This window comes from Solanum pennellii, chromosome 2 (genome assembly GCF_001406875.1).
Source record: "Solanum pennellii chromosome 2, SPENNV200".
Classification (NCBI taxonomy): Eukaryota; Viridiplantae; Streptophyta; class Magnoliopsida; order Solanales; family Solanaceae; genus Solanum; species Solanum pennellii.
Window position 1 is genome coordinate 52065681 of NC_028638.1, and position 14850 is coordinate 52080530.

At 33.1% G+C, this 14850-nt stretch overlaps 2 protein-coding genes across 7 annotated transcripts; one reads left to right on the plus strand and one right to left on the minus strand.

Annotated features, from left to right (window-relative positions):
- The first annotated feature begins 3791 nt into the window (after window positions 1-3791).
- LOC107008873 (tubby-like F-box protein 5) lies at window positions 3792-6567 on the plus strand. The gene is made up of 6 exons (XM_015208076.2): window positions 3792-4075; window positions 4160-4255; window positions 4622-4998; window positions 5088-5175; window positions 5397-5526; window positions 5651-6567. The coding sequence occupies exons 3-6, from the start codon at window positions 4651-4653 to the stop codon at window positions 6318-6320; spliced, it is 1236 nt and encodes a 411-aa protein (XP_015063562.1). The 5' UTR covers window positions 3792-4075; window positions 4160-4255; window positions 4622-4650; the 3' UTR covers window positions 6321-6567.
- Window positions 6568-8460: 1893 nt separating this feature from the next.
- On the minus strand, window positions 8461-14334 carry LOC107011592 (U-box domain-containing protein 5-like). Of its 6 annotated transcripts, none has more exons than XM_015211157.2 (8): window positions 14150-14333; window positions 13860-14019; window positions 12917-12979; window positions 12183-12368; window positions 11650-11763; window positions 11422-11529; window positions 9901-11000; window positions 8461-9505 (listed from the first exon to the last, which is right to left on the minus strand). In XM_015211157.2, exons 3-8 carry the CDS (start codon window positions 12968-12970, stop codon window positions 8743-8745), a joined length of 2325 nt encoding a protein of 774 aa, XP_015066643.1. In that variant the 5' UTR covers window positions 12971-12979; window positions 13860-14019; window positions 14150-14333; the 3' UTR covers window positions 8461-8742. The 6 variants fall into 6 exon arrangements, with proteins under 6 accessions (XP_015066643.1, XP_015066640.1, XP_015066641.1 ...); XM_015211154.2 differs by having other exon boundaries at window positions 14137-14333; XM_015211155.2 differs by having other exon boundaries at window positions 12917-12982; window positions 13860-14334.
- Window positions 14335-14850: the final 516 nt, after the last annotated feature.

Consider the following 14850-nt stretch of genomic DNA (forward strand, 5'->3'; position numbering starts at 1 on the left):
TATTACTAAAAATAAATTTTAACAATTAAAAATGAACGAAAATAATAATTGATAACAGTTGAACATGCTTGGTGATACACCCTTCCCAAGAGGTGAAAATAATTAAAAAAACAATGTAAAACCTGACACATACTACCTCCAATCAGGTCTTCCACACCTCCTTTTGTCTTGATATTAATTGCTAAAATTATTTAGATTAATCATTATACTAGTATGTAGATAATGTTTATACTGTGATTTTTTCTAAACCGGTTATCGCATAATATTTTTCTATTTTTGTAAAGGTTATTTGTAATATATATTAAGCTTGCTATGAAAATATTAGAACTCTTATTCTGAGTGAATTTTATGTGATGGTGTAAAAAGTTGATATGTTGTACTTATTCTTTTGTGTGATTCATTCAAAAAAAAAAAAACATGCCAAATTAAGAGCTATCATAAATATGAAATTAGAAAAGTATCACTGATAATGAATTGTGATAGATAGTTAAAATTCTAATTTAGTTAGAAATTTTTTTTATTGAAATTGTTGTTGGTGTTGTGAGTGACTTGCCTATCGAAATAATTCATGCAATAACTAAATCTAAATTTCATTTAACACCAATACTATCGAAAAGAAAAAAAGAAGAGGAAAATGAGAGCGATATGTATAGTCACACAGCATATTGTGTCTGTTTAATCATTTTGAGCGAATACATATAAGAATTTATAATCTTTTTACTGCTCATGAATGGTTGTTGCTTTTCAATAATAGATCGATGCTTCTATAAATAGAAAAAAAAATGCTCTGCATTTGGTGATTTAGAATATAATAAGTATTTAATTGGTTCATATATATACTATATGTCTTTTAATTTATTTTTTAGTTGAGAAAAAAATATACTTAATAACCTTAATCACGAGAATATTTATCTGAAATTTTATTTATCTTTCTCTTATAAAATTTCTCAATTAATTAATATAACGCTCCTCCAATTGTTAGAATGAGTGGGAGGCTTAGGGAAGATTTTGATTTATTGAATAAGTTTTGTTAATTTTATATATAAGAGATTTATATTTGTGTCACCGTCATTACGTGCTTGGGAAGCATATGGTGGAGAGGGACATTTGAGTAAGGTAATGACACACTCACACGCGTCCCCGAAAAGTGATGAAAAACCAGACCAATCCATCCTTTTTTTTTCCGGCATACGGAATTCACATTTGAACTTTTATTAAATTTAAATTGCACTTACCGTATTCATTCAAAAATGATGTTTTTAACAAAAAATTTTCTACATCTACAGTTTAAATACAAAAATTTTAATTAGAGGTAAAATTATAGACATTAAAATTTTGTGAGACTCTACAAGATGCTTTCAATTTGAGTTGAGATTCTACAAATTGTGTTCAACTCAAATAAGGATTCTTAGAAGCTACTCAACCCTAAATCCTAGTTTATACCTTTATGGTACTAAATTCCCTTAAAAGGCATCTCAGAAATTTCATCAAGATCTCAAATACTCCACAAATTGATGGTTTATTCATAAAGAGAGGTCAAAATCTAAATCATCCTGGTTCAAAAAATACGCCAATAACGACCCTCGAATCATGGATAAATCCTAAGAGAGTGAATCAAGGAATCAACAAAATTGTACTTGCTATTTTGATGAATAAAATTATATTTCTTTATATTTTATGTCTATAATTTATTTATTTGTCATATGTTTAAAATTTGTTGTAAACAGAAATATTGTGCACAACAACCTTTGTTGGTAGACTAAACCATCCCCATGACACTCAATACAAAACTCTCTCGTCTCAAACTTTTTATCGTAATTTTTAAAATATATATGTCTCTTTTTAAATTTGAGTTCATAAAATATATCATAATTTACGTCTTATATGTATTATTTTATATATGATTTGTATGTTTGTATATTTAATTTTATATAACTTTAAATGTCTACTTATAAATATATAAAGTTAAAAAATATAATGTAAAATGAGATATATATTTTAAAATAATACATTTTATATTATTTATTATTTTAAAATGTAATTAATTAATATTTTATATAATCTTTAGCCGTAAATATTCTTAAAAACTACAAATATTTTAATAACACTTAAATTAAATAGCCATTCAGTAAATAAAAATATATCTTAAGACATAATAATGATAAGAATAATAAAATAGTAATTAAAACACTAATATTTTCTTAAAAAACATATGAATAAAAAATGTAATAAGTATTTTAGGACAAATAAAACAATAGTTAGCTAGATTAGTGCGTTTGACTCCTTGTGACCACAATAAAAAAACGTTGTTTTTGAATATTTAACGGTTTTCTGATTTTACCATCCATTTTTTGAAGTACATAAAATCAATTTTAACCTAACCAAAATTCATGCACTTGCTTATACGAGTATAAATTTATCCATGTATAAATTGCATGCTTTATGTTTATTTAGAGCATAGTTTTGTATTTTTTTAATTTTAAAACAAATGTCATTTTAGTTTTGAAAAGATAATCCAAAAACAAATGTTATGTTAGAAATTCAAAAAACAATTAATAATTTTTCTAATTATACGCTTATACTACATCTACTATACTTTAAATTTGATAGAACTATATATGGCAAAAACTCACATCATTTAGAAATTTAATTTTTTTATATTTTCTAGGGAAAAGGGTCTGATATACCCCTCAACTTTGTCATTTAGAGCTTATATACCCGTTGTTATGAAAGTGGCTCATATATACCCCTACTTGTAAATAAATGGCTCACATATACCCTTTTCCTCTAACGGAAATGAAAAAAAAAATAATTTTAATCTAAATTTTTATTATTTTTTCTAAAAAATATAATCCCATATGAGTAAATTTAATCCTCGTCAAACATATTTTTTTTTATTTTTTTTGTTTCAATGACTAATTTATAATTATTATTTTGATAATCAAATTTATTTATGTTTCACTAATATTCTTGTAAAACTTATTGTAGATGACCAAATTTTTTCTTCGAATACGAAATTAAATTACAATACACACAAAAAAATGGTTTAATTTTTTTTTCTTTAAAGTGAGGAATGAAAGAAAAAAACAAAATAAGAATAAGAAACTCAAATAATTATAATAAAAAAAGTCAAAAAATAATTTATGTATGGAAAAAATTAAAATATACCTTAAACTTTGATAGAAGAATCATATATACCCCTAAATAATTTTTTTTAAAAAATTACTAGTAATAAATATAAATTTAAAACTAATCTTTTAACTTCCGTTAAATGAAGGGTATATATGAGCCATTTTGTAACGGCCGGGGTATATGTGAGCCGTTTGTATAACGGTAAGGGCATATATGAGCCACTTTTATAACGAGGAGTATATCAGCTCCAAATGACAAAGTTGAGGGGTATATCAGACCATTTTCCCTATTTTCTAATTTCTACTATACTTGATGTAATATAGAGTTTGTATGCCATAATTTTTAGGTGTAATTTCTGCTTTTTATATATATATATATATATATATATATATATATATATATTAGTGTTTACCCTTGAGAAATTTGATCATCAAAATGTTTAGTGAAACTTTTAAGAGAATTGCTAAATGAGCAGAAAATTTATCAAAATTTGATCAGAAAATTTAAAAATATAATATTTTTTTCTTTTAAAATAAATTAATTTTTCCCATTTTTTTAATAAATAATATTAAAGCAAATATTTTTTAAAAGTAAAATTACATAAAAAAATCTCATTTAAAATATTTTATAAATAGCGTCAAATATGAGGGACAATTTTTGTCATTTTGAGACATCTGGGTGTGGGAAAACTTTGATAGATACGCTCACAGAGAAGCCCCTTTCGTCTTCCTAGCTCCTGAAATTTTTCCTTCAATTTGTTGGCGGAATTAACGGCGGTTTTTCGGTGGTGGTGCCACTGGTGTTTCCGGCGACATGACATGAAGTCTAAAGCGTCGCCGATCCAGTGTTCCACCTCATTCGCCGCGTTTTTTCCTTCTTCGATCTCTGCATCCCGCAGCTTGCTTTCAACGATTTCATCTTCTTTGTAACTCGTGTTATTTAGGTTTTCTCCTACCTTTTCTGTGTTTTGATGCATTTATGTTCTATGGATGTATTTCATTTTCATAATTTCTTCTTCTCTTCCTAGCTTCATGTCGGCTCTGCTTTTGGTTTTCGTCGGAGATAGTACCAAAATGCTACAAGATCGCACATTTTGATTGTTTTTTCGCTTTCTTATTCCAAGGTATTTTTTTCCCTTTGTAAAGAAACTCACATTTTAAATTTCTGTTTTTTTTTTTAAAAAAAAGTAGTGGCGGAATCTCAGAAATCCGATTTTGAGTGCTGAGGTTTAGATTTTGAAACTTGGGATATGCTTGAAATGAGATAAAGCACCTGTTCTTACATTCTTGTAGATCTTTTTTTCTCCCTCACAAAAGCTATGGATTTTGATCAAAATATAGATAATTTCTAGTTTGTCTTAAAGGCCATATTTTGGATAGGAATTATATGGGTCCGAGTAGAGCAGAATGTTTGAAATTGAGGTTTCGATAATTGATTGATGCTGTGGTTAAAAGGTAAAGTTCTAATTGCTTTACGCTTCCATTTGAAGGGAAGTTGTAGTTGATGTGATTGATAGAAATGTCTTTGAAGAGCATTGTTCGTGAGCTGAGGGAGATGAAAGATGGTATAGGGAATATATCAAGGAGGGGAACAGAAAGAAAGCATTGGAGCAACAGAACCCGGTCACATATAGTCCCTGATGTGGCCCTTTCTGATCAAATTGAACAAGGGCAATGGGCAAATTTACCACCGGAACTTCTTTTTGATATCATCCGTAGGGTTGAAGAGAGTGAGGCATCATGGCCTGCTCGATCCGCCCTTCTCTTTTGTGCATCTGTTTGCAAATCGTGGAGGGAAATTACCAAGGAGATTGTTAAGACTCCTGAGGAATGTGGTAGGCTTACCTTTCCCATTTCACTGAAACAGGTAATCACCTTAGTCTATTTTACTTTCATTTCTATGTCTATTTATGATGTTGATTGATATTAATAGAGAACTTTTACCGTTTAAACCAGCCGGGTCCCCGTGAATCCCCAATCCAGTGCTTTATTAAACGGGACAGAGCTAATTCAGTTTATCGTCTCTACTTTGGCATGACTCCATGTAAGTAATGTCCTCTGCCTATCCTGTTTGTCCTGTAAAGATTTTAAGATCCTACTTTAATGGGGAACTTGCACTTAAGCTGATGTACATTCAAGTTAGTACACAAGATCGAAAATTCAGAACCTTTAAGAACTTCTAGTGATGTTTGTGGTCTATCTTTTTCATCGGAAATTCTTCCAAGTCAATGAAAGATGCATAACTGATATTTTACTTCACGACAGCTGAGGATGAGAGGGATAAACTATTGTTGTCTGCCAAAAAAATCAGAAGGGCAACAAACACAGACTTTGTGATATCATTTGTTGCAGATGATTTTTCTCGAGCTAGCAATATGTATGCCGGTAAATTGAGGCAAGTTCAATCAAATTTCCAATTATATTTCCTTTACTCACTCGTCGTACCCTTCAGATTTGCAGGAGGCAAAGAAAAGAATCTAATTTCCATTTTAATAATGTTGGAAAATGATTTTGACCAGGTCTAACTTTCTTGGGACCAAGTTCTCCATACATGATAGCCAACCTCCAAGTGATGCAGCCATTCAACAATCTGGTCGTCTCAGTCGGAGATTTCATGCAAAACAAGTTTCTCCAAGAGTTCCTGCGTGCAACTATAGAGTAGCTACCATTTCGTATGAACTCAATGTTCTTCGTACAAGAGGACCTAGGAGAATGCATTCTGCCATGCACTCTATCCCCTTGTCTTCAATCCAGGAGGGTGGCAGTGCTCCAACACCTAAATCATTCCCACAATCTTTTGATGAGAAGTCATTTTCTGCACCACTTGCAATAGCAAAGGAGTCAGCTATGGATATCAGCTCCTCTGGCATTTCAAGGTCAGCAGTAACGGCGACTTCTCAAGAGATACTTGTGCTAAAAAACAAGGCTCCTAGGTGGCATGAACAATTGCAGTGTTGGTGCTTAAATTTTAAAGGCCGTGTTACAGTTGCTTCTGTGAAAAATTTTCAGCTAGTGGCAGCAGTTGATCCATCTCACAATATACCAGTCGCAGAACAAGAAAAAGTAATTTTACAGTTTGGAAAAATTGGGAAAGACATCTTCACCATGGACTACCGCTATCCACTTTCTGCTTTCCAAGCTTTTGCAATCTGCTTGAGCAGCTTTGACACGAAACCAGCCTGTGAATGATTTCGTGCAGATTGCAAATCAAGATAAGCTCCCTTTCTTCTCTTTTGTTGCTTAGTAATGTTCCAAATTCATGTAGAGTCCCTGAGAAAGTTCTCAATGCATGGCCCTCTGTATAAATGAGAATATTCGTTGTGCCCTGTGCCAGTTTCTCCAATAGCATTCTCATGTTTACTGTTTCCTTGTACTAATATTATCCTTAATCTTTTAAATTTGTTAATTCAGCTTTTTGCCACGTAAATTGAGTAAATTTGTAGATCTATATAGCCACTTTCATGTGCAAAAGATAATTATGATCCATACAATCCCCTTCCAATGTTTTTTCATGAGCATTAGTTCTCAGTCTAGACCTTTGAGTTGCTAACTTGCATCATTTCTGATAGTTCAAAGCTGAATTTGCATTTGTACTGTGATACACACCAGTTTTTCATTAGTTCAATGACTAGTCTTGGTCATCATAATAAATTATATTGTTCCTACCATTCGATAAATTATTCACCTAGTTTATAACACTATCTATCCCTTTGCATATATCACTATTTGCAACTAAGTTTTCCCTAGGTTGTTGAAACTATACGTCAAATGTCTCGTTAAACTAAGTTTCCCTTAGCTATTTCTTGTTGGAAGTGTAATAGTCCCTTGGAAATTTCAGATTGTTTGTGTTGAATTGGTATCTGGTTGAAGGCTTGAAGCTGCTGTTTTGGACTACTTCCAGCTAGATAGTTGGGTGACTTTGTCTGTCCCGAAACTCTTTATAATAATACTAATATTTGTCCATTCTTTAAACACGTTATCTTTGTTTCACGATGATCTCAAAGTCCTTTTTCTTATTTTGAACATCTCCAAGTTCTTTGACAATAGACATATTACAGCAGCAAATATCCATTATATATAGTACAGCATATAATTAGTACTGTACTTGTTGAATCACGTGAAAGTTACTATGTCAAGGGAGAGAACTTGCGCAATTTACCAGTCTTAGCTATTATGGCCATTTAAATGTGCAATTTTATGCCCAAGTGCATGTACCTCACCTTGTTTGAGTAACAACATTTTAGATCCAGAAACTATGACAAAAAGTTTGGTGAAACAAAATGTCTTTTTCTTATATCCTCGTATTAAAAGTACAACAAAACTGATTTAAAGGTCTAAAAAGCTTTTTTGAAATAAATATTTCTTCGTCCAACAAAACAAATAAAAACAAGCAAATTCCACATGTTGTGTTGTGTTGTGTTATGTTTGAATTATGTATATATTGAGGTTTGAGGAGAAGAAAATATACAAAAAAACGAGAAATTTCCTAGACATTACTAGGAATATTTTTTCTGGCTTCCCAGGCTACATAAGTTTGTTTACTTTTAAATAAGATAGAGCCAAAACAAAAAGAGGACTAAACACCAAAAAAGTATAGCACACCAAGAAATTCCCAATTATTATTAGTCAATTTCCAGAACTAACTCGCTCGTCAAAATTGAACAAAAAATAGAAATCAAGACACATACATTTGGAGTTGGAAAAAAAGAAGAGAAAAGTAGAATGGCGAAAAACATATGTTCCTACCTGTTTTTTTGGGGTAGTGAATAAAACTATGTGAAAATTTAAGTAACCAATTAACTGAGCTACTAGATTTAATCGGTGTGATATGTTTGCAAATCTTATTAATAATGATGGTGTCCAAGTCTTAAGTAGTAGACAATGCCAAGTCAAAAAATGACCATATCACTACAACAAAAACTTATAGCGGCATTAAATATTGACATTAATAAAGAGTGCTAAAGCACTTACCGGCATTAGTCAAGTGTCATTAGAATTAATGTCGCTAGAGGCTTTAGGGACATACACGAAGAGTGACAATTGCCGCTAAAAATACATATTTCGCGCGGCAATTAAGAATTAATTGCCGCTAATCTTAATTGTCGCTATAATCATTTTTGTTGTTGAGATAATACTTTGCTTATTTAACACAATAAAATTAGTTATACAGCAACGATGATCTCCTTGTTTGAATCTTTCCCAAAATAGTCTATATCAAAAGAAACAAGTCAATGAAACAATATACAATAATAAGTAACTTAAGAAAGAAACAGAGTAATTGTTAACACTTGAGAAGAATAGGAAAGTAGAGGACACAGATGGATATTCATCAACTCTCAACTTTTTAATCAAAAAATGACCATCTCTTTGAAAATTTATCATATTTGTACATACAAAATACACTATACACCTGAATATGTTGTCCAGTGAAATGTTAAATCAATTAAATACAAACAAAAACTAGATAGAACAACAATAATTACACCTTCTATCCCAACTCCCAAGCAGCTATAACAATATAAATGCTTACTATCTATGCCTCTCCCTAACAAAAACTAGATTAACCTGTGAAATTATACACATCCTATCATACAAAAATGTTCAAACCGCATCACTTTCTATTTATCCTTTTGGCAGTAGTCGAACTACGTTTTGAGAAAAATTTCCCAAAAATTCCTGTTCCTTCGGAATGAGATTTCTGTTGAGTAAAGTCAGTCGTAGGGGGTTTAGGAATGTCGATTTCCGGTTCGTAAGATTCTCCAGTATCACTAAATTCTCCCTTCAGCAGTCTCAGCAACTCCAAAGCCATTGCCTTTGCTTTGTTGTTTCCATTAATAGATACAGAGACAAGTTCAGGGATGACACCTTCATCCATTACCAGTTGACAATATTGAACCCGTTGAAGGCATAAAGAAAGAAGAAAATCCACAGCATGTTCCTGGTCCTTGCGACTCTCACGCTCAAGCAGTTTCACAACTGCTGCAATGCATCCATCAGTTTCAGCTATAGCAATTCTAGCATCTTCTTTGTTGCACAAACTATGCAAAATGATAACACAATTTCTTGCGAGTGCTGTATCTTCGAGAAAAGGAACCAATTTAGGAACCAACTCTGAAGGTGCAATCAAGGAACCAATTTTGCTACTTCCTGACATGTTACATAATATTTTGATGGCTGGTTCCTGCAATTCTCTACTGTGGGCATCAAGAATCTCCAGGAGAATAGGTAGTGCACCAGACATGGTAATTTTATGGTGACAGTTTTGGTGGCGGGACAACACTTCGAATATAGCAATAGCTTCTTTAGAAACCTTCGAACCAAGCAATGAAGTCAAAAGAGCAAATGCATCATCATTCAAGTATGGCAAACTGCTTCTGAGACGGAGGAACCATACAAGTATCAGTATGTGGAAGCAGAATAAGATAGCAGACGTCACTTACTAGTATTTCAAAAAGGCCCAGAAGCATTAAACACCGAGTGTATCAAGATAATTAATTGAATTTCAAATTGGATTTGAGTAAAATAAATAAATTCTTTCTAAGGGGAAGAAGTCAGACATGTTCACATTTTCATCAGAAAAAGTAACTACTTGAAAGGGATTTCAAAATTTTGTAACATGGATTTCTCCCCCCAGAGATTTTGTTAGAATGATTTGTTACCACAGAGGTTCTTTGAGCAGTTACCCGTTTACTAATCCTCTTAGGTGGGGGATGCCATCTACGATAAAGAATCAGACACTGAGAGAGAGAGAGAGAGAGAGCAGGTTTACCCGCATTCATCTAGAACTGCTAATAATGACTGACATCCCAATAATTGAGCATCCTGATCATCACATTTATGTGCATCTTTCAAGAATCTGAAAAGTTTTTGAATAAAATTGTCCGATGACATCCAATTGCTAGCTTCACCGTTTTGTGTCAACATGTTTCTGATGTTTCCAACCAAGTTGCATTGAGACTCCCAAGAGAGTGAACTGAGCCTTGTTAAACGCTCCAGTTCCATTTCATGTATGCTTTCACGAGATTGACCTTTATGAAAGTCATTTGAAATCTTAGAATGCGAAGGATGTGATGCAAAACTAGCATCTGAAGTTCCCATTGATAAATTGCTGAAGTCTATATTTATAGATAGATCCATCATTGAACTGCTCAAGCTAGCAATTGAAGTGGAAGATGATTCCCATGAGTGACCTACTGCTGCTTGTACACTGGGATCAACAACGCTGACCCCATGTGCTGCAGTCCACCTTGATATAAGGTCCTTCATTGAGTTATTTGGGGTTGAAGACAAATGAACCAATTTCCTTTTGGTTTTTGGACATGTATCATTACCTTGAGCAAACCATTTTTCAATCCAAAATCTTTCATATGTTTGCCCAGAAGCAATGACAACGGGATCGTACATTAGTCTTGATGATAAAGGACATTTGAACTCATCCGGAAGTCGAGAGCCGTTGAAGATATCCCTTTGAGCATCATTATAATTACATTTCAGACGAGATTCCACTTCAAATTCAAGGGAGTCTTCATGCTGCAGAGATTCATTCTCTGTGTGCTCTGCCACAATAGATTTGCCATTTTTGTTGAGAAGACTCAGAAAGAACAGTAAGATTTTCCTTTTTGGTGGATCACCCTCCCCAATTTTCTCCAGCTGTTTTTTGATGGATCTTTTCTCTATCAAAAGATCTTTTGGAGATGTGATACGCAGGTTCTCCATAGCAATTTGAATAGCCTCAAAGACATGTTCTTCCCCTGAATGTGTTGTAGACGTATACTGATGAAGTAGCTTGCTCAATATCTTCCTTGCCTCCTCTTCAGATGGGTCCAAGCTGAATATTCCAGCTCCCAGGTCAGCTACCAGTTGCGATATCTGCAGCCAATAATGCCATTGAAGTGCTGTCAGAGCCATCAAACAGAAACAGAAACCAACCAGGTAGAGAAAGGGAAAGAAAGAAAAAGAAGAATCCACAGTTTAAGAGTGATCCTTCTTCCTTCTCTTTCATTGTAAAGCAAATCTTTGAAAATAAAGATGAAGGAAATAAATTGGACGAGCTCGCAGGATAAAGAAACAAAAAGCTCTGGCAACAGTAAATGGATAGCCTAATGTAAACTGCAGACATTGTCATTTAGTTTAACACAGCAAAGTTATTTTCGATTAAAACTGCATACACTCTGGCTTGGATGTAGAATTAATAATCAGGACACACCAACAATGTCTTTGCCATCAAGATGGACAGAAAGAAAGCAAATAAACACAGACAAATCTCTAAAAAGAAAATATTCTGACTCACCTGTGTAGCCAACATTACAGGAACCATATTCTGCACACAGCTCAAGCTTTGCTCAAGCAATTTTTTTGATTTGTTGCATCTTGAAAGTATAACATTTCCAGTTAGTGCCTGAAAATACGGTGCTAATTTTTATTAAGACTTAGTTCTCCATTATATGAATGAACACATTAATTATCCAAACAGGTAGAGATTGATAACATAAAGAAGGATTGCACTTGCAGCATTTACATTTTTACACTTAATTGCATGACCTTCGAGTGTGCTAGTAGTTGGAACTCTTTGGATCTTCTCTCCCTTCCTATGATATATAGAAATGTAATAAAAAAAAATCCACTGGAAAACCTACAGATGTTGATGATCAATTAAATGCCAGCCACTAGCCAAATATTATACAATCTTTTCAACTAATTTCTGAAGCAAGTAATCTCCTATTAATGGGATATATATATATTTTTTTTGACGACAAGGGAAACCCGCAGCCGCTATCCTTTTTGGATGCGCACAGGGTAAAACCGCGCTCCTATGCAATAGCTCGCAAACCACATAGGAGAGGTAACCAGCACTAGGCAAGCCTGGTGCGACGAGCTCGACCCAGAAAGTAAACCCCTTGCTTTTGCTGACAAGGGGTTTCGAACTTGAGACCTCCAACAGGGAAGTCCCAAGCTCAAACCACTGGGCCACCCGAAGGGTATTAATGGGATATATATTAAATAAAAAAAACAGACAGAATTAGTTCTTTAAGATTGAGTAAAGATGCTTACCAAGTATAGTTTACTGGATTCACTACAATGCTGAAGAATGTCCTTGGCTTTGTCAAGTGCTCTGTTTATCTGGCAAAGTACCTGTATTCCAGGGTTGGATCCAGGACGGGCTTCTTCAATTGCTGGAAGTAACATTAAAACTCCAGTTACAAATTTAATTAGTTCCATGCACATTAGACGATGCACCTGTAATTATTATCCAATGTAGGATATATTTAGTCATAGAAAGGATTGTATGGCAAAACATAAATAGCACAATGGGACTCGATAATGACAAGGAAACCATGAAATTTGACAGGTACATAATCCATGAACAAAACTTAGCATTCTGCAAACTCTGAAGGACAAAATTTAAACCTATAATGCTGCAAATGAGGTAACCACTTTAAATTTCAGATTTGAATTATAGCATCCTCATGAAGATTCAGTCCAAGAGTTAAATAACTCTTTTATAGTTCATCAGGAGCTCGAGCTGACTCATGCAAAACTCCATTACCAGAAAACATCTTTTCAATTCTCTTTATATACGACATAGTGACTATTACTCCTTCTTGATGTGAAGGCACCAAGATTAAGAGGAGTGTTGCTCTAGAGATGGGTGAAATCCGGAATTTTTGACACATCTCATTTGTGATTAGAAGAATGACTTGAGAGTAAATTGCCTTAATTAAACAAAGCGTGAAGATAATATCAGGAGCTAAAGAGAACAGATGGAAGAGCACAGATTTCTATACCTTAATGTCACGAGGAGATGGTAACCCAGCAACTGAAGCAGCATCACTCCCCATAAGGAAATTCTGCTAGAGAAGAGCAGAAAACTAAATTTGTAATATTGAGTAATAAATACAAGTATCAACCAGTCAGAATATAACAGAGAATAAAACAAACATGAAAATCCATATGAAGAAAGGACAAAATTCATCAGAAATAGAAATATTTCCAAAATAAAATAATATATATTTAGGCATATAACTAGGCAATTATTCTATATCAGGAATTCATGGCTTCATTAGCATAAATTGACAGCAACAGCTTTGTGTTTGCACACTCTAAGTTTCTGATTAACAAAAACCTATATAATCACACAATCAAAAGTGGTGTTCTCTCTCTAAAGCATTTAGATGAAACAGTCACACAATTCAATAAGGTATTAGAGCTAGCAAGTGTTCTTGGGTTTAAATCTCACGGCCAACCAAAGAGCAAAAAACTATTTCCACGGGCTTGGCTCATAAAAAGAACCAGCCCCACACATGACATAGCCTAATTAAGTAAACACAAGAACAGATAGTCACACAATTCAAAAAAGCAGATCTCTCATACAACAACATGATGGTTGAGCATCATGTATCATATTCATCTTAAAGGTGAGAAAATCTATACACAAATCCGTAAAAGATTGAAAATTTTACTTATAAAATCATTACATCTCAGGCTATAACAAATACTCACTTTCTCCTCTCTCTTCAATTTCCAAAATAATCAAGAAACACAAAGACAGATGCATAACCACATCTATTCTCATTCACAGACTTAACTCTAGAAATAAGAAAGTTAACATTGAAAAGCCAAAGAGAACAAACTTTACTTAACAAGCAATTAAGATTTAAAATTCAGAATTTCTCCATAGCTGATAGCACCAAAACCTAAATAAATAGGTAAGATGCATAGTATCCATACCTAGGGGAGAGTAACAAAGAGCCCCTCTCTGATTAAAAGATGAAAACTCAAAATTCTGTATAGTTCCAATTGTTTCTTTACAGTTCCAGCAGCAAAAAACTGAAGTCCACTTTCAAAAACCTCATCAAATTCCCAGCAAAAGCGAATAATTTTCCCAATTCTACACAAGGAGAAATAAGACCCAATTCTTTCTCGTCAAGACTGGAAAAACATACTCATATTCGCAATTATTAAGTCTTGAAAACCAAAACATTAATTAAAGCTGCAATCTTTACACCTTTTTGACGAACCTCAGAAACAATAATCATATGAATATATGATAATTATGTTTGTAGAAGCAGGCGTGGAAGATTTTCTTTGAGAGCTCAACTTTGTCAAGAGTCAACACATAATAATAATAATAATAATAACAAAACTCCAAAGAAGACCGCACTCAGCATAAAGATACAATTTTTCACCTTTGTCCAGTCAATCAACCCCACACAACTACCATTGTATTTTAATATTTTAGCATACTAACTACAAAAACTGCTCACTAAGGGATGTTTGGATGTTCGGTTTATACTGCCAAATTATAATGTATGGTTTGTTTTAATTAGCTAATAATACAAAGATATTATATGATGAATAATAATGTGTAAATTGGTGTGTGATGAATTCATAAGAATTGGAATTGTCTATTTTAATTTAGTCCATTTTGACCTTTTTCTTCTTTCTTTTTTTTCTACCCACCCTGTTGTTGCGGAGCATACATTGAAATTCTTATTAAATTCAGATTGCGCACGACAGGATTGGTGGCAATCCTAATAAAAAGATTTTATACCCAAAGCTAAAATTCAAAATCTTTAGTTAGGGATGAAGCAGTCGCATCAATAGCAACGGACCCATCCTATGTCATGGAGTGTCGATCGACACTGCTTCGTTGAAAAAATTTAGTATTATATATATATATTTAAAAATCTGGAAAAATAACCTACAAATAATGTTAATG